This window comes from Prosopis cineraria, unplaced genomic scaffold, assembly GCF_029017545.1.
Source record: "Prosopis cineraria cultivar Desert tree isolate PC_DT_omini unplaced genomic scaffold, ASM2901754v1 PC4, whole genome shotgun sequence".
Taxonomy (NCBI): Eukaryota; Viridiplantae; Streptophyta; class Magnoliopsida; order Fabales; family Fabaceae; genus Prosopis; species Prosopis cineraria.
Window position 1 is genome coordinate 31,374,738 of NW_026555335.1, and position 21,916 is coordinate 31,396,653.

General features: G+C 32.3%; 1 protein-coding gene across 1 annotated transcript; it reads right to left on the reverse strand.

Annotated features, from left to right (window-relative positions):
- On the reverse strand, positions 1-3,174 carry LOC129310169 (nuclear transport factor 2B). The gene is made up of 2 exons (XM_054952041.1): positions 2,838-3,174; positions 1-382 (listed from the first exon to the last, which is right to left on the reverse strand). Exons 1-2 carry the CDS (start codon positions 3,132-3,134, stop codon positions 308-310), a joined length of 372 nt encoding a protein of 123 aa, XP_054808016.1. The 5' UTR covers positions 3,135-3,174; the 3' UTR covers positions 1-307.
- Between the last annotated feature and the right edge of the window lie 18,742 nt (positions 3,175-21,916).

A 21,916-nucleotide genomic window follows, 5' to 3' on the forward strand; every position in this document is an offset into this window, starting at 1 on the left:
TGAGAACATCAATGACACCGTATATCCAATTTGACAGAGGCGAAAAATTCCCAACACTTGGGGGTCCATATCTCATACGAGACATATGGAGATATAAAATGTAAATATCCGGTACCATGCATTTAGAACAATTTATCCTTAAAAGTATTTTAACAAATCAAACAGAAATTTCTAAACAGAACACAAGCGTTCCACACACCAAAAAAAAAAAAAAAAACATTTTCAGTTTCAAATGACCAAACTCCAAAGCGAAGCTATTAGTCAAACTTCTTCAACGACCTTTCAGGTCACGTTGCATGGTCTACTTTCAAGCATAATTCAAACGGAATACGTCATTCAACACATAGTAGCTTCCTTGCGCTGTTGGTATCAAATGGAACATCTGAAAGCACGAGAGACAATAATATCTCTAAATTAAAACACAACAAAAAATCATATTTTAAGTAATTATTACAGAAAAGCGTGGGCAACTTCATGAGAACTACACAAAAATTGATTTAAAACAGCCAAAATTTGCCCCCATATCCTATTCTTTAGTAAGCATCTAATTGGGTCTGGATGCAATACATAGCAAGTATCACACGTATAGACAGACATTATATTATATGAGAAGATTTTAAAAACACTTCGAAATATTCCACATGCAGGTCCCAAGTGGGTAAAAGGATACAGGTAATTTCAACAAGGTACACCATTCCCCAAAATAAACAATTCTTGACAATCTAAAGTTGGCATGAAAATCCATTATGAAAATAGAAATATTACACATAGGCCATCAGAGCACATGTAACCAAACAAATAGTAATACTACCTTAACAAAATGAGCATATAACAACATGCCTCCAAAAAGGAGATAGATAGAGATGGAAAGGGCCAAAGGGGAAAATAAAGGGAGAAAACACAACACCAGGCTACAAACCCCATTAAAATTGTTGCTTAGATGAACTGATATAAACCAGCCCTATCCTGCCAAGACAAACAAAAATACCTCAACCTTTTTTTCACCTTACCTTCAAAAGAACAGAGAGGGGGGTGGCAAAGCATACACCCCTTGGCATTTATTTAAGAGGCTATGTCCATACAATAGAAAGTACAAAGTCGCCCAACCAAAAAGCATCATTCAGTTAACTTAGACTTTTTGTTGAAAGAAAATTACTTCAGAAACACGTATTTAATGAATTGAAAGAAGAAATAAACATCAATGGCAGATTAAACAGAAATCCACTCTAAGAAAATCATCATCCATGGTTGTTGATACTTGGAAGTGCAATGAGACGCACAACACATGGCATTGCAATTGTCATTTTGTGCAATGCTACACATGCAAAAGGGCAATATCTGAGTTTTGAGGTTTTCTTAATCTCTGTTTGCACACTCCAGTCCCTCAATGGCTCACTCATTTCTTTTATCCTCTCTCAAAGCCTTCCTGGATAAGGCTTTAATTCTTCTCCCTGTTTCTTCTTCAATTCTTTCCTATCCTCTCTCCCTCTTAGTTCCTTCATCTCTACCTTCTTTAATTTCATGGTTCCACCTCCTACTTTATTCTTCTAAATTCCATCTCTCCTAATTAGTTTCTTTCTTCTCATTATCTCCATTCATTTAAGTTAAAATTAGGGTCATGGCTCACAGTGCACGCCAAATGTGTCTAGAGAATAACACATCATGCTTGCACTCACTCATCATAAGTCTTGAGCTATTAGCAAAGCCTCACAACTGTTGTTAGAACTTGACCATAGTATACACTTATGCATAACCCCGTGCTTGATCCTCGACAGTCTGGCCAAGAAACATTACAAAGTAAAGTTCACTCGGGTGACATGACAGTTTATGGCTTAGTACATATTATAATATACAGTTAAAGTTGATGGTTTACCCACCAAAATGCTTCTATGTTCAGAAACATGCTCAAAAACTTTCAAGAAACCACAAATATCTAGATTATAAGTTTAAAAAACGTGTGAAAGTTGAAGGTAGCAGGAATCCAAAAAGGGAGTTAACATGCTAGAGCTCCTTCTACATCAATATACACGCATGCAAGGGCGCACTTACAGTCACACATCATGGCGTACAATGCACCACATGTCATCACCAAATTGTTTAACTTGTTCTTTGGATATATTATTGTATATATAGCTAATCTACTCGTCTTTTATGCAAATGTTGAATTGCAAAATTATGTGCACCAAAGTTGCTGCTGTGTGGCCTATAACCCCAGAAGCTTCTATTACAATAGTAAGCCACACGCCATCGACCTATGACACACTATCCAACAACACTCCTCCACAGCTTTAGTCCCATGTAAAACAATTATGAAAACAAATGCAACAAGCACACGCACACAAAAAAAAAAAAAAACAGACGGCGACAATAACTAAATATGTCATGGTCCCCGACCCATCACTTCGAAATGATATGGAGTTATTTAACAATTGAGTTTTAATTAGATGACATACAAGGAGAGACATGAAACAATAGGGAAATGAACCAAACGGGGGAAATTTTAGATCTACCGACACAGAAACAGCATAAAGTAAACACTAGCAAAAACTGGATCCAGAACTATAAGCGAAAAGTGTGAGAGGAGTATTGGACACTACGATTCAAGGCAGATCCAGTACGATTACTTTTGAGACGGGAAATACGTATCGTCACTTATCAAAAGCACAGACTTCAAAATGGCATGTCATCAAATCAAACAATAGAATCGGTGCATTGAGAAACCGACCCAACCGAACCCGACCGGGGAGCATCTAAAATACCATAACGACAACAAAATCAGAAACCCTAACGGGATGAATCCAGGGATCCCGCTCCATTGAGGAAGAAATCAAACCAACCTGGCTGAACTTAAGGGCGTGCTGTTCACCGGCAAGCTGGAGGTTGCCGCTGACGAAGACAAGCATGCCGCCGTTGACGCCGGAGGGCTGGCAATCAACGGTGGTGATGCTGTGCTGGCACTGCTGGAAGGGGAGACTAGTGAGCTTGGCAACAATGTTCTGAGCGCCTTGGATCTTCTGGCCTTCGAAGGTCAACATGGAGCCATCCTGGTAGAGATTGGCGAGACCGGCACGATTGGTGTCGAAGGTAGAGTAGTAGTGCTCCACGAAGGCCTTTGCCAGAGCGTCTGGATCCATCTCTGATCACCGCCTCCACCAACTCGCTTCTGCGTCAAACTCACGCTACCTCACGGAAATACCTCGACCCGTTAACGGGCCAGCGGGCTGACATTTTGTTTTTTTGAATTGAATTGAGTCAGCCCATCAGATAAAATAAATTAAAAAAGTCAACCTAATTCATTTTTAACAGATTGGCCTGCAAAAATTTATAAAAATTATTTTAACAATTTAAAATTTATATAATATAAATATATATATTTAATTTATATTTTAAATTAAATTAGTAATTAAAAAAATAAATAAATAAAATAAACATAAAATTGAACTAAACAAATTTATTTTGCTAGATTTTTATTATTAATTATCTTCTCACTTGGGTGTGTTATTTTTCTCACTGAGAAAAAAAATTTAAATATAAACTCATATTATTTTTTAATAAATTTATATTTATAATTTTAATTAATAGATCTTATGAGATTAATAAATAATATATATATTTAAAATATTTCTATAAAAACTAATAAATCATCTATTTATAAACTATAACAAAAATTTTATTTTCAAATTGTAAAAAGAATTTACACTATATTTTTTATAAAAATAATATATTTGGGAGTCATAAATTATATATTCAAGAAATATAGTCATTACTATAGATTTAGAAAAAGATGTAATATGATTAAAAAATAAAAAATTATTTTTAAAAAAATATGCTAGGCCGTAGGTTAGCCAACTAGTTTTTCAGATTGGGCTAGCCCGATCCGTTTTAAAAAACAAGCTAATTTGTTTAACTCAACTCATTAAATTTTGCAAGTTAAACAGGCTGGCCCGTAGGTTCAACCCGTTTTTCCAGCTCTAATCAAGTGGGAAGCACCATCAAGCGAGTGCAACATAAGGATGAACAAGGGGTTTTTGTATTCTTTTTTTAATATTTCATTGTTAGGGATAATATAAAGGAAAAATGACAATCAAGAATTGCCTAAGGTTATTAATTTTAATTGAAGACCATAAAATATTAAAATCTCACTAAATAACCATGGTTCTTACTTAGAATAAAAAATATATATAACTTTTAAAATTGTCCTCTACTAAACACTAAAAATTAATTACATCTAGAAAAAAAAAATCTTTAGTGGAGTTGATCATATTGTACTAGCTACTAAACGTGAAAAATTTTCTCCCACATTCTACTCACTACCCTCATTGCCTTCCATCTTAGTCTTTAGTGGAGTGGATTATAACATCCTGAAGATTTACTCCCTAATAATAAACCTAATTAAGGGTAATTAAGTATGATTTTATATGGTGTGTGATCAAAGGAGACTAATGAATGTTTTTAGTTGAGATTTCAAGTTTAAATGTAGGTCCAAGGTGAGATTAGGTCACTTGGGCATTAAAAGTGGAGAAAAAGAAGGAGAAAAGCTTTTGTGTCACTTGCCGCAATGCATTCATGTTGACTCGTGATGTATGAGGCCAAAACAAGTAGAGTGACCCCTTTTTGTACCATACACTGTGGCATATAATACATGTGCCGCAATGCATGATGTGAATTCTGTAGAATTTAGTCATGAATCAGTGTCAAAAATAGAAGAGTGTGAGAGAAAAATGAAGACAATGAAGAGGGCTCTACAAGGGCATGACTTTGGGATGGATTTAAGAGGGTTTGAAGCTCCAAATCACCTGAGGTAAGATTCCTAAACCCTTTTGCTCCCTTACTCTTCATTTTAATAAGGATTAAAATTAGGGTTTGGGATGGGATGATGATTTTTGATTCATATAAGTTACGGATTCAAACCCATTGATTTAAATAAAGTTAATAGAAGTTATTTAGAATATTTAAACCTGGTATGAATGGTTTTAGAAGTTATTGGTTGGTGAGTGTCATTAATGTCTAAAAACGGGTATTAAATTTGAAATTTATGAAGCTCGTTGAGCCATTAATGACAATGTGAGAATTTAATGAAGTTATTGTGAGCTACAAAAAATTAATATATATAATGGGTAAGCCTAAATGTGAGAAATAAGGGTATTGGATATTTTAAAAGTGAAAAATCAGAGTTGAAAATGTGTTTTTGGTATTATTGATTAAGTTTAGACTTAATTAATTGTAAATTAATCATCCAAGCACTACTTTGGGCTTGAAAAACAAGCTTGAAAGCTAGTTATTGAGGGATAAATCTTTGACCTCTTAAAGATTTGAAGTAATCAAGGAAAAACTTACCTTGGATAGTTGTTTATTGATTGTATTATAATGTAAAAATGGGTTTATTTGCTTGTATAATTGATTTATAATGTGAGAGCATGCTATAAATCATGTGATATTGTATTAACTTTGATATGACTAAAATGTGGAGTTGGACTCAAATGATTTTCAAATTATGACTTATAATTAGAATGAGAATTTTACAATAGGCGATATGTTGTTAGTATGTTCGTGTAACATGAGAAGTATTACTTGTGTAACTAAATGGAAACTTGAGATTTGTTATGGAACTTAGAGTTGAAAAGGAGAATGTTGTGAATATGACATTGATACTCACTTGGGTAGTGTGTTTTCATATGCCTAATGTGTTAATATTTAATAAATGAAATTGTGAAATGAGTGAGTATTATACATTACATGATTAGTTGGCTAGAGTTCACTTAGGGAGAGGAGTAGTTAAAATTCACATGGTACTTATGGCTACCTTCCTGTGCACGAAGCCATAGCCTTGTCCCATTGTTTGTTGAGGGACTATCTTATAATTTGTTAAGAGACTAAAACCTAGCTATCTCTACCAGTTCACTAAGGAGGTTAGCTTAGGGTATATGACACCCTAAAGATTTGAGAGTGGGAAAAATTGTGGTTCAAAACTGAGTTCTATGATTTTTGTTTAGGTCACACCTCATGATTGGTAAGCTCAAGTAGTCCAATCAAACAAACAGAGTCCTGTTTAATATTATAGCACATAGTTTTAATCAGAAGATATAAGGAGGTTATACGATAGTTTGATCATGCATATGTAATTATCTAACATGTCACATGATTGTTTAAATTTGTGGAAAGTTGTCATAATAACTTAAGTTATTTTTGTGTCTTATGACAATGTATCCTGTAACTCAAGATGATGCGTGTGAAAGTGAAATAAATTATGGAATTTTAGATCACCTTATTCGAACTTCGAACAGAGTAATGGGGCACATCAAAAGTTACCCAGATCTACTATTAGATGACATCAAAAATGCTATCTAATACCGTGCAACATGCTATGGTGTATCCCCTTGTTTTTCAACTACTTGTTGTTTTTCAATTTTTTTTAATTTCCTTTACTCTTCTAAAGCATCCCATGCTTTCAAAATATTATTTGACCCTTATAAAAAGTTTAATAAATGATTTTTACTTATTTTAAACTATGAAAACTTAGGATCCAACTTTTACAAATTTCAAACTTGACAATCTCTTGTGGATTAATCCCTTGATCACCTTAGATTTGTTAGCTAACCATGATTAGATAAGGAATATTTTACATGGATTGCCATCTAGGTCGTCATCTTCTCCCCTCTTGGTAATATGTAAGTACATGTGTTGCTTCTTTTTCTTAACTCTTATATTTTTCCCTCTTCTCTATCTTTGTTGTTAAACCAATGTGATTATTTGTTGTGTATGGGATAAATGCTCCATTTTACACTATTTTTCTTGTATAGTTGGGGAGAAAAAGTAATCTTATTGATGATTACACACACACACACACACACACACACACACACACACACACATATATAAACAAGAAAATATGAGAGTATTGTAATTTCTGACAAAGATAATGATGAAAAAATTGAGTGAAAAAAAGAACTATATTGTTTTCTTATCATCATGTTGCAAAAAAAAATCTATGAAAAAAAATGCATTAATGTTTAAAGATGCTGAATTATTAAAGTCATAGCTGAGATTACTGGAAGGATGGTTGTGAAGCAATAAATTTCTCATATGGCAAGTAATTTTGCAAAAGAAATATTTTGTTAGTTTCACATTGAAAGACACTTTGTAAAAGATTTACAAGGAAAGATGACCTATGAAGGTGGGAGATTAATTTTTAAATTGATTAGAGAAGGCATACAACATTAAGAGTTGTTGAGGATGATATCATCACTAGCAAGAATATCATTGCTCCAGATGTAATCAAGATCAAGATGTATTATTGCTCAAGATATAATCAAGCTAGACATACCAAAAATAGATGTAGGAATCCCAATGCAATGTAGGATTGAAAGGGTGTGAAAATTATATACATATCAATTGGTTTGAAATTGAAATGCATTTGATTTTTATTTATTTAATGTGTTTTGCTATTGAATGACTTTTGGTACAAACACTCATACTATATTTTTTATACTTGTGGTGGAGACAAATTATAAAAATAGGTTTGCAGTCTAAGTAAGTTTTTAAGAAGCAAACTGCACAATTATCATTTAGGTGGATGGGATATTTTTTATGTAAAAAAGAATGCAAATATTGTGTATATATACTAAAATTAATGTAATGTAATGTAATGCTGATGTCTATTTCAAGTTTAAATATGTGCCAATATATATGCTTTGATAACATAACATTACTGAAATCATTATCATGGTATGGGAATATTGTTATTATTAGTTAGGAAAATAGGGAACCCCACTTGAGAATAAATTATTTTCTAGCATGAAAAAAATGCACTTTTGAGACGTTCCAAGGTCACATATAAATATAAAAAAATGACTTAAGAATTTATTAACTTTACTCAAAAATATCAACCCACTGACTTGTCAAATTCATACTTGTTATAGTTAGACCACTTGAAAAATAAAGTATCTTCACTGTTGAAATCACTATCATGATATCAGAATATTGTTAATGTCAGTTGGGAGAACATAAAATCCCCACTTGGGGATAGATTGTTTCTTATAATTTTAGAAATTCACTTTTAAAATGTTCAAATATCACTTACGAATATACTGTTTCACTTTGGAATTTACTAACTTTACTAAAGCATACCAACTCACTGGCTTGTCAAATTTTATGCTTGTTAATGTATAGTTAGGCCACTTTAGAAATAAAGTGTCTTCGCTACTAAAATCATCAGTATCATGGCATGAAAATATTGTTAGTGTCAGTTAGGAAAACATGGAAGTACTTGGGAATATATTGTTTCCCACAATTTCATAAACTCACTTTTAAAATGTTCTAAAATCACTTATGAACGTATAAAAGTGACCTATGAAATTATTAACTTCACTCAAGATTATTGTAAAATCCCTCAGTATTAAATATAATCAACCAAACAAACTCATGATAATTAAAAGATTAACCTATTTAGGAGATTACTAAGTTTTTAGTTTTAAAATAAGGAATCCCAAGTTTTTATAATCAAAATGAATTTAAATCAATCATAATCTCTTATATCAGAGTAAAAATAAGTTACAAAAGCATGAGATACCTTAAAGGCATGAAAAAGAATGAAAATAGTTAAAAAACACCATGTATAGCTCTCTGTGCCACGTACCGCAGCTGAGGTGCCCATACACCGTGGCATGTTGCACACTGCAGTAAATTCTACTATTATTTGACAATAGAATCGAGCAACTTCTAATGCATCCTAATTTTCCATTTGACGTCCGAATGACATATCTAGGTGTGGACAAAAAGGTCTTTTCATAACTAGCTAATGGCATGAGTTTCACTCCCAAATTAAGTTACACTAAGGAGTTGGATACCTAAACACATTCTTACCACTTTTCACAACTTTCACACATAAAAGGGTGTCCAAAACCCATCATGAGTGCCAAAAGTTACTCCTAACACCCAGACTATATTTATTGGACTTAGGACTACTAATACAACAAGTCATATACACTTAAATACCAGTATAACACAAAAGCACTCATCAACCCCTTTTTTACCAAAAATAAAAGGGGGAGGCAATTTGCCTTACATTATATTAAAATCAATCATAACATGTTTGAAACATTATTTCTGCACTTGCACTAGTATTTTGGCCTTATCAACATATATAACTCATCATATACAATTACTTGGGGCTCAAAATATAATTCAAATATTTGCAATAACAAAATAGTGTAAGTGCAACAATATGCAACCTAGAATTGGCAATAATATTTTACTACATTAAATAAAAATAATCTAGAGGCATACAGTAGGAATGAACTAATTCTTAGCCTCTTAAGCCTTCTCCCTCTTCGTACCAGAGTTAGAGCTTGAAACGTGTTAAATGAAAGGAATGAGTCTAGTCACTCAATAATTAAGGTAAAACTTATCCTATACAATTATATATCAATTGTAAATCAAACACATATATATGAAACCAAGTTCTTAAAACATATTTAAGCACATATCATAACTTACTAATCCAGTAAATACATTTTTATCTCATAAATGTTAGGTACATAATCACAAGACACTCAGATATGTGATCATGACTCGATATATCACACGACCTGCCATAACTCAAAACGTGTGACACGCCATACACTTACATAGGCAATAATCAACCAATCTTATACCTTTCTTATTTCCTCCGACTGAAACCGTAGGTTATAACACTGAATAGGGCTCTATCCATATGATTGGACTACCCAAGCTCACCAATTGTGAAGTGTGACCCAACCAAAGATCACATGATTTACTCTCAGACCATGGTTTCCTCCACTCTTGAATCTCTAAAGTATTATATTCCCTAGGCTATTCTCCTTGACAACCTGGTGGAAAAAACTAAGTTTTAGTTGGGATTGTCTCTCAACAAACTGTGGGACAAGGCTATATCCTCATGCACTGGAGGGCAGCCTAAATATCATATGAATTTTAACTACTCCTAATTTTTAGGTGAACTCCCACCAACTGATAATGCCATGTACGATGTCTACTTATTTTCACAAATCTTATTTTCTCAACATTATTTTCACTTTCAAGAAAAACATATCACCACACCTTTCAGGGCTTTTGCCCTACTTAAGCTTACCATTGCCTCATAGGTCTATCGATACTACACCTGACACAACATTATATTGCCCATTTTCACATACAGTTACTACTTTCAAACTCAACACATACAACTTTGTCAAAACTCATCATCAACTAATCAATTTCACAATCATTTTTATATCTTTTCTTCATATCAAGGAAATTACACAACATGTGATCTTATAGCATGTTACATAAGTCCACAAGTCACAATTCACATGTTAAATACATGTTTCACATCATATCACAATTAACATACAACTACCTAAAGTAGGGTTTCCCTAATTATCTCAAACATTTAAGAGGTCAAAAATTTACCCTTCAATATTAACCTTCCAACTTGATTTTCCAAGCTAAATTGGTGCCTAAGAGTTTAATCTATAATTTACCAAGTTAACCCTCATTAACATTGTCAAACACACATTTTAACTCTCATCTTTTACTTCTAGATTACCCATTGCCTACTTTGTATAAGTTTGGGTTTGCCCATTAGGTTTATTAACTTTCTTTAGTCTTCATTAATATTAATGAGCCATTAAACTCCCATTAATGGCATCACACTTTTCCATTATTTTTGTATAATAATAGGCCCAACCACTAAAAATGCCCAAACTCAATATATCTAGGTTTAGATACTTCAATATACTCCCATTAGCTTCACTTGAGTTAATGGATTTGAATCCATTATAACATTCTCAATTTTTAAACAAAATTAAATAAGCCCAATCAGATTAATCAAGTATATTAGTGAGATGTGTGGCTAGAGAGGCCTAACAGGTGTGTTTGATTTCAATTTTAGCCTTAAACATGGGTCCGAAGGAGAATCAGGTCACCCAAAAATGAAACAAGAAGAAATTCTAAAGAGAAAAATTATGTGCCACGCGTTGCAACTTGTGGATAAGCCACCACGGTGCACGTGTGACAACACGCTTGGGGAGAGGCTCTTTGTGCCATGCACCGTGCTACATTGTGCATCCATCACGGTGTATGGTCAATTATCTACTGTCATAAGTCGCGAAATGAATTAAAAAATAGAGGAAAAGCAAATAAAGTCAAGAGAGAGGTAAAAGAGCAGAGTTAGGGCTTAGAAAATCCAAGTATTAGGAGTATTTTAGAGCTCCTAAAGCTTCCTACACTTAAATCTTTCTCTCTTTTTTCATTTTCTTAATGGTAGAAATTAGGGTTTGATTGATAATGGTAATTTTCAATCCATAAAGGCTGTAGGTCCAAATCTATTAATTTAAATAGAGTTAATAGGAGTATACTGAGCTAAAAACTCAGTGTTAATAATTATATGATGGTTGGTGGTTGAAGGACATTAAATATTTAAAAATTCTCATAAATATGTTGGTTGGGAACATTATGGTCCTATTAATTTCATTAAAGGGCTTAATGATGATAATAAGGATTATATGAAGCTAAGAAACCTTACAAGTATTTTTATATGGGTCAAGAATCAATCTTGAGTATTAAAAAATGTGAAGCTATTAGTAAAATTAACTTAAATGTGGATATTGATGATTTTGCATTATAAATGCTTGTAGAGTGGCTATCATTAGCACCATTTAAGCTTTTTAAAAGTTTTAGAAGTGAGTATTTGAGAGGTGAAACCTTTGACCTTTCAGAGGTTTGAAGTAACTAGGGAAATTCTATTATTTACTTTTATGTGTTAATTAGTTTGTTAAATAATATTTGATGATTGAATTGTGTGAAATTTGTTAAAATACAAATGTGGCTTTTTTTATTTGAAAAGCCCACTATTAAAGTGGTGATTTAATATAGTCTAAAGATTTTCAATAAGTAAGGTACAACAATTATAAAAAGTTGGAGTACAATGATTTGTATAATTGGGAGTTCAATGATTTTGAAAATCTATGGAGTTCAATGATTGTGAAATTATTAGGTATAATGATTTTGAAATTCAGAGTTCAATGATTTGACTTGCTAGGAGTTTAATGATTTTGAAAATCTATAGAGTTCAACGATTGTGAATTTGTGAGGTACAATGATTTTAAAATTTGGAGTTCAATGAAACATATGCAAGGAGTTCAATAATTTGAAAAATGGTGGAATTCAATGAAATTGGTTATGTGGAATGCTATTAATTATGTTAAGCAAATTTTGCATGAATATGTATTATATGATCTGAGTGGCGGGAGTTCGCTTAGAAAGAGAAGTAGAGAATTAAATCCACGTGGTAGGGCTCCCATTTGAGTGATGGCTTGGCTAAATTAATTATATTCATATTGTCCTACTTGTTCATTGAGGGACTGTCTCACTGGTTCAACAAGAGACTTCAACCTAACTAACTATCCACTAATTCAACGACGAAGATAGTTTAGGGTGTATGACACGCCAGAGTATGAGAAATGCAGGAAATCATATTCCATAAGTAAGTTGAGTGAGTCTTGCCCGTGCAATCCCCTCACAAGTATTTAGGCTAAAGAAGTCATGGATTATAGGTTATCTCATTGTATTATAGCCTACAGTTTCATGTCAAAGGAACAAGGAGAATATAAGAGAGGTGTGATCATGCATATAGTGAGTAAGGGCACATAGTTGTCTGTATTGTGACCTTAATGATGATAATTATGAGTTGAATCTTAATTACTTTCGAGTATATGTCAATAAATTATGTGACAAACTCTCTTTAATATAAAAATTGTTGAAAAGCATTATTTCTCAAGTATGTGCTATTGTGCTTGGAAATGTAAATTTATACTCTCAAATGTTTTACATGGTTTGGAGAATTGATTTTATTTGCAACTTGCATTTAAACTAATTGATATGCAATAGTATAAGTTAGTTGGACTTTGGTTACTAAATAGTTTTACTCACTCCATTATCTTTAATATTACAGGGAATAGCTTAATAGGATTGGATAGAGGAAAGCAATCAGAGGCATATAACTGCGATCCTATTTTAGTAGGCCTCTGTATTTTTGAATATTTATATGTATTTGACAATTTCAATTGCCAACTAGGGATAGTTTATTTAATCCTTACTTGCATTATGTGTTTTGTGAATTGAAAGTGTATTTTAGGCTCTAAGGAGTGAGCTTATAAAATTTAGTATTTGTGATAGGACCAAAATATCAATGCAAGTAAGAGTTGAGCATATTATGTGTTGATTATGTATTACTTGATGAGAATATGCTTAAACTCGCCCTTGTATGTTTTTAAGATTAAGGGGTGAGTAGTGAAAATGTAATATATAAGTGTTTAATGTGATATCATGCATTGCACGAGTTAGTTATAAAGTGTTGCATGTGGTCAAATTGATGTTAATGGCTATTGGCTTTTGATAAATGAATTGGACACTTGGTTTTGTGAAAATTGTTGAAAAAGTGTAAGTTTTGAAAAGAGTGTCTAAATTTTAATTGAGTAATAATTTGATTATAAAACTAAAGCCATTAGTTAGAGCTTAGAGAGTTTTTCATAGATATTTAGTTCACGTCAATCGAACATCAGATGAAAAATTAGGGTGCATAGGAAGTTACCCCAAAAGCTGTTAAATTGATAGCAAAATTTATTGTCAAAATCCATGCAATTGTGCCACGATGCATGGCACAGAGATGAACAAGCCATAGCACATGTTCAACAAGCCACAGCTTATGCCCTAAAATTTTACAGGATTATCTTGTTTTTAATTTCCTTAGCAAATGCACTCATAGTTGAAATGATCCCATGTTTCTGCATATTTGTAAACTCTAATTTATCTATTTTAAGGACTTTGAAAATGGTTTTGGCTTTGTAGACTTGAGATCCCAACTTTTTCACCAATTGTAATTTGATCTTATATTAATTATCTTAATCCAATCTCCTTATTACTTGAGATTTAGAGTTAATCACGAGTTAAAAGGAGGAGGATATTGCATCCATAACCTATATAGACCAAAAATTATCTATTACTATCAAACCCTAACCATCCACTCATAAATGTGGAAGATAATGGGAGGAATGCGGTTTAGGGTACTTCCCTTAATCATATAGTAGCTTCAAAATGTCTCAAATATCCTCTAAGGATGAACCCTAGTAAAGCATAACTCATCCTCTTCATTTTCTCCTATCTCTTCTTTCTATTTCAGTCTCAATTCGTGATTCTTAATATGCAAAAAATGGCCATATGTCATGATGGACGCATAATGCACCACAGCTTATGGTATAGAAGGGGCCTCCCTTAGCATGTCAATGTACATGCATTGTAGTGCTTGGCCCACAAGTTGCGTCACATGGTACAAAGTCTTCCCTCTTTACTTTTCTTCCTCATCTCATATTAGGGGGACCCAATTCTTGTTTAGCCTACTTTTATAGCTAAAACCACAATCAGACATACCTATCAAACCTCTATAGCCACACACCACTAAAATTTACTTAACTATCCTTATTAAGCTTAGTTATCAGGGGTTAAAATTCAAGATGTTACAATATCAACCTACTAACTTGTCAAATTTCATGCTTGTTATAGTTAGACCATTTGGAAAATAATGTGTCTTTACTGTTGAAATCACTATCATAATATGAGAATATTGTTAATGTCAATTGGAAAAACATGAAATCCTACTTAGGGATAGATTATTTTCCACAATTTTAGAAATTCACTTTTAAAACATTTTAAGGTCACTTATGAATATACTGCTTGACTTTGGAATTTATTAACTTCATTAAAGAATATCAACCCACTGACTTGTCAAATTTCATGCTTGTTAATGTATAGTTAGACACTTAAGAAATAAAGTGTCTTCACTATTGAAATTACTATCATAGCATGAAAATGTTGTTAGTGTTAGTTAGGAACACATGGAAGTACTGGGGAATATATTGTTTCCCACAATTTCATAAACTCACTTTTAAAACTTCCAATATCACTTATGAATATATAAAAGTGACTTGTGAATTTACTAACTTCACTCAAGAATATCAACTCACTGTCTTGTCAAATTTCATACTTATTAATGTATAGTTAGACAACTTGAGAAATAAAGTATCTTTACTATTGAAATCACTATCATAGCATGAGAATGTTGTTAATGTCAATTAGGAACACATGGAAGTACTAGGGAATATATTGTTTCACACAATTTCATAAACTCACTTTTGAAACTTCAAATGTCACTTATGAATATAGAAAAGTGACTTATGAATTTACTAACTTCACTCAAGAATATCAACCCACTAACTTGTGAAATTTCATGCTTGTTATAGTTAGATCACTTGAAAAATAAAGTGTCTTCACTATTTAAATCACTATCATGGCATGCAAATATTATTAATATCAATTGGAAAAACATGAAACCCACTTAGGAATAGTGATCAATGACAATGACAATCAAAGCTACGGCAAAAGGAGAAAAGAGAGCACAATAGAACTACGGCAGTAGATAAAGGGACCAAAATTGACGGCAAATGAAGTAATCAAGACAACATAGTGATTGCAAGTGATTAATGGAACATTGGAGTAAAAAGTTATGGCAAAAGGAGAAAGAAGCTACGATGATGATGAGTGAAATAGGGAGACAATGTAGGTGTGAATGATTTAAAGCAAAGTTAGGGCATCTACACAAGTGTTTTATTTTATTTTCCTCAGAGGCATTTAAAACAATTTACATTTTTTAAATTTCCAAGTAAAGAACATGATCTTATATTGAACTTTTAATGTTTTATGATCCTTAATTGAAATTAATGACCTAAGGGGGGCCTTAATTATCATTTTCCCTAATACAAATTCCAGTCCTTATGTTTTATCATAATTATTAATTATTAATTTAGTCTTTTCATTTTGAATTAGTACAAATTTAGGCTTGTTGCTTCATAACAATTTTTTGTTTGCAAAATAAAAAAGTAGACTTGTTTGAAAATGTATTTTTTTTATTATTTGTTCCAAAAAATAAAAAATTTAAAAGTTATTTTTAAAAACAAAAAATAGGGTTTTGTTACTTTTTCCTCTGCAAAATTAGAGAAAATGCATAAAATATCATACTTTCATTCATGATAACTATGTTAATAAAATAAAATATTATTTCACTTTTCATTTTATCAATTAAGGTATGTTTTTCAAAATAATGGTTCAAATCAATTTTTTTCATTTTTTGTTTTCAAAACTTATTCTAAAAAAACTATTCTATAAAATTGTGTCATGAACTCAAGCAATTGAAGAATTCTATTACTAGGCCTTAGATTGTAACTAACAAAGAAAGGGAGTTTCTTCCTACAATTATTTCTTCAAATCTAAGTAGCTTTGTGCTTGGCAAAGTCAGTTTGAATAATATAATTATTATCCAAGAGGTCGTTCATTCGATGTGTACCATGAAGTAGAGAAAGGGATTTATGGCTATCAAAATTGATGTTGAAAAAGTGTATGACCATATTTGATTGGACTTCATGATTGATTGTCTTGAGGAACTAAGGTTGCCCCTCGAGCTTATATATGTAATTAGATATTGTTTCTCAACTTCCCAACTTTAGATTCTTTAGGAAGGTTGTAAGATTTAAGAATTTTCTCTATCAAACAGATTAAGGCAAGGAGACCCTATTTTACCTTATCTTTTTGTTAATTGTATGCAAAAACTTGCCCATTTAATTCAACATGAAATCCAAAAAGGGACATAGAGGCCTATCCAACTTTCTAAGACTAGACTTGCTCTCTCTCGCCTCTTCTTTGTAGATGATCTCATTATATTTGCAGAAGCAAACTTGAGCCAAGTTGAGGTAATAAATCATTGTCTAAATAAATTTTATGGCACTTTTGGTCGAAAGTAAACCAAGCTAAATGTCTCTTCTTTTCAAATAATATTGGTCATAACCGTAGGTCTTAGCTTAATAAATGTTTGGTTTCTCTATTATGACTAACCTTGGCAAGTACTTAATGGTTCCTTTTACATCATAGCAAGGTCTTGAAAGAAATTTATTCTCATGTAGTGTGTAACACTCCAATTGTCTAAACATGATGTAACAATAAATTAAGATATTATTAATTAGTTTTTTGGTGTTTACAAGATAAATTTAGTATGAAAGGCCATTTTTTTATGTCTGCCTACCAAGGAGGATTACACAACAATGAATGCACGCAAACTCTTGCCTCACGTTGACTGGTCAAAATGCAAAACTCAACTGAGCGTGAACAAGTTTCTTAAGCATGCAATCATACATGGACTAAGGGTAAGATCAGAATTTTAAATGTTAAAAATCATATTAGAAGTAAGGGTTTGGGTTTGGGAATGAAGAACAGCTTATGAGGCTAAATTTTATGGGGGTTTTAGTCGAAAATCCAAGAGGTATGAGCCTTTAATTGTTGATTTGAGGTACGTGGCTTTAGATCCTTTAAGATAATGTAGTTATACCTGTTAAGATGTAGAATTGTGATTGGATTGCAGGTTATGTTGAAGTTTAGATTTTTGGTATATTTATTTTGAATTTTCTTGGGATTTTTGGCTTGGCAAATCAAATGATGGTGTGGTCAAATAATTTATTCAATTAGAAACTATGGATAATAATAATTATATATTTAAAATTTCATTGAGTTTGGGAGTGACTTGGTTTACGATTTTGGACTCGAGATTTTTATCAAAAGGACTCATTTGAAATTAAATAGGGAATCATCTCAGTTGATTGTAAAAGGGTGTGATTTGATCATCTAGTTATTATAAGATAAATTTGATATTTCAAATACTTAGGGATGCTTTTGGGATGGTCATAGACATGTTGTATTCTAGTTGTTTTGGACATTATAGGCATTATTGTGGGTCTCCAAGTAACTGGATTTTTACCACTAAATCATGGTATAGAGGTTGTTTAGCTTTATGAGGTGGTTCTAACTGGCCTTATTGTCCTTCTAACTTGAAGGGTATAGGTAACTTTGCAATGAATTCCTCTTCATTCATGTTCCCATATTATAGTTTATGGAACTTAGCCTCTCTTTTAGCTCTGAATGAGGCAATAAAATAATAAGCAAAAAACTTTCATTTAAACTCCTTCCATGACAATAAAGATCTATCCACCAACTTTACACTCTCCCACCACTGCTTTGCCGCATCCTCAAGCATAATGGGGGTTAATAGAACCAGTTGCTCAAGTGTGCAAGACATTATAAAAAAGATTGTCTCTAATCAATGTATCTACTTCTCTCCAGCTCTAGTCTTTATAGAACCCTCAAAACATGGCAAGTTCAAACAAGTAAACTTTTTCAATTCTAAGTCAATAGAGCTCTCCGGCTCTTTTCCCTTAGGCCTCACTAGTTTTATCCTCCTCAATTCACTTTCCTCATAACAATCATCATCAGGGTGGCCATATGCCTCCCTATCATGCCTTAGTTCATCATGGCTACCTCCAACCTTCTCTACAGTCTCGCTAGTCTCACTCGGTCTTTTCTTAAGTATTTCATCATGTTCCTTAATCTTCCTCTGGATACCCTTTATCATTTCTCTTAGCTCGAGCAATATGTCATCGTTACTCAAAGAAGGCCTTGGTTGTTGATAAGACTCATATTTCACACATTTTATTTATTCATTTAGGATTCATTTTAAATTTTTTATTCCCCATTTTGGTGTATTCATGGTGTCAGAAGCAAGAAAATCGTTTAAGGGGCAAAATTTTGCATTAGGGGTATTTTGGTCCAAAATTACACTTCTTATGAAAATTTGGGTTAATATTGTGTTCCATGTGTTTTATACCCAAAGGAATGAATATGAAATTATTTTTTCAAAATTCAATTCAATTTGATAGTTATAAAATAAAAATCACATTTTAGGGTTATTAATTTTGTTAACTGATTAGGGTTTTATGTGCTTGCATGATCTTTCACAAGTCATTACCCTTGGATTCTACTTCATTAATATTCTCCTATGCTAGTTAATTAATTTCATAAATAATTTAATTATTAGATCACATGAATATTTGATTTCAATTTTATATTCATTTTGTGACTTAGGTGGCACATAAGAACTTAGATTTTTACAATTGGTCAAGATTCATGGAAGAGGGCTAAATTGGGCATTAGTGGTATCACTTCTAGGGCTGAAAAGGGAGAGAATAATGAGATCCTTTGTTAAAATAAATGAGAATATTCTCACTTAGGACATTTCCTTTGAGCCAATAAAAAAAGCCACATATTTAAGCATGTGGGAAGTGTGTGTCTCACCCTAGCTTTTTCTTTTCCTTCTTGTTTTATTTTTTTCCCATTTTGGCAGCTGGAAGTCAAGTACAATTAGCTCCTTTTTCACCTAAAGAAATAACCCTAGCCACTACACACAATCTCTTACCACCTCCTTCATTTTCATTTTATATTCTCTCTCTTGTTATTCATTGTTTTTCATTTTCTCTCATTTTTCCAGCTATGGCAACCCCCTTCTCTCATCACCAAATCACTCCCATTCTTCTCCTCTCCCTCCTTGCTACACATCCTTATCACTTAGCTATCCATTTCATGCTTCCTTCTCTACTTGGTTCCATGGACAAGTTTGGCCAACTTGAGCTTTTCATGGAGGACTTGAAGAACTTTGAAGGCTAAATCATTTTGGGTACTTGAAGGAGGATGGAAGTTCAATGAACTACTTGGGTCTTCAATTTTGTAACCCTTTTTTTCCCTTAATTTTCTCCATTAATAGACTTGTAAGACCATAATATTGTATTGATATGTCTTGGCTTTACAACCATAATCTTGGTTGATATTTTTGTATGGAGATTGATTTAATTATTATTAAATTTTATTTGATATGTTGAGCTATATATTTTAGCCACTCTTGAATGTATCATAATTTTGAATGTTCTTGAGTGTTTCAACCTAGTTTATGCTTCATTATAATCATGAGGAGTATTTGTTGAGCTTGCTTGTGATCAATCATAATTTTGAGGGTTATTTAGGTTGTAAGGGACTGAACATACTTGCTGAAATTTTCCATTAATTACCTAATTTGAACCTAAAACTAAATTAGGGAGTTGAATTGAGCTCTAAAATCCTAACTTAATTAGGGTCCCTAGTAAAATTAAGTTTTTAAAGAAAATTATCCTAGTAGCTTTATAATTTGGTTAGGAAGAGAAGAATTAATGGTGATTAATTCATATTTCATAATGGTTAGGATTTGAGTATTAATCTAACTCCAAGTACCCTATTCTATCCCATTTTCACAAGCTCATTAGCTTAGGCTTTTAGGTTTTAATTAAGTTAATTAGTATTTAGTTTAAATTAATTAAAATCAATCAACTATTGAAATTTTTATTTTAATTTAATTTCATTGAGAAGCTCTAGATTTAATCTTTAAATACCTCTTTGTGAGATTACCTAGATTGCCACTATACTATATAGTTGGTTACTCTAATCTAAATTGCTAAGTGTGTAACTACTTGGTTTAATTGTTCCCTAGCTTGTTTCAAGCCTTGTCCAACTTCTAGAGTTTGTTACTCTACTGGAATAGTTTGTCCCAATCTTCATACATTTTCCTAGGCATTGCCAACATTTGTAGCTGTCGTTTGCACCATTCTTTCCTCCTAAGGATGGAAATTATCTCATAAAAGGAAATGATTAGTACTAGCTCAACAAAGAGAAACAATATGTGTATAATGTCAATCGCTAACTTTATATGCAAATGCATAATTTCAAACAACCATAACTCCTGACACACATACTATAAACCAATTCTTAAAACTAGATAAACTAATACCAAGTTTTAAGGTTGCCTTTACTAATCTACAATTAACTCCAAAATCTAAGGTAATCATAGGAATAACCCAGGAGGATTACTAAATTTGTAAAAATTATATTAATGGGATCTCAAATTTTCAAAACTATAAAACACTTTAGAATCATTTCATAAATCCAAAATCAAAGCAAAACCTACTTACTAAAGCATGGGAATCTAATTTGTATTCAAGCATTTGCATTAAGATTGAAACACATCATTTCAACAAAATAACACAAGTGCACCACGACATATACAAATGCATAACAGTACATCTATCTCTATGCTATGTACCATGACACATTGCATGAATATGACAGTTTTGAAGGCAAACTTTCGATGCACCTTGTTTCTCTATCCAATGTTTGATTAAGGCGATATAGGTGTCCACCGAAAGTCTTCTTTGAGCTTTAGCTAATGGCACTAGTCTCACATTCAAATCATTTTTTAATTAAAAGTTAAACACCCATTTCCAAACTTATTTCCTTTTTCCTTAACACACAACTTAGGTGTCCCATATTCAATACAAGTGCCAAAAGCTCACACAAACTTTTAGTTCACACTTAATGGACTATAAAGAACTTGTGCAATACACCATGACCATTCAATTACACACATATCACATTTTAACTGCTTAACACCTTGATCACAAAAAAATAAGGGGGAGCCAAATAAGTATGAAAATCATGATTCTTCTTTACAACCATCCATAACATGTGTGTGTGTGTGTGTGTGTGTGTGTATCATACTTCTATATTTTAACCCTCTCCCAAATACAAAATTTATCTCCAATCATTAATTAGTATAAGTACTCAAAACAATGCAACTCCTAATTAGCAAATAATCAATAGTAATACACATAATAAAAATCTAAGAGATCTATAATTAGAATTTAGTAGAATCTTATGCCTCAGGTTATTTTTCCCCAATCTTAATCCCAAGTGCAAGCCACTATAATATTAAAGAGAGGGGGTGAATATAATCACTCAACAACTAAGGTTAATCTAATTTATACAAATGTATGTCAATTAATTATAAAAATGTAAATGGCAATTACACTACTTCACAACTTTGATTTCTTTTCAAAATGTTGCCATGATCACAATACTAACAATCATATAGCCAAGCACAAAC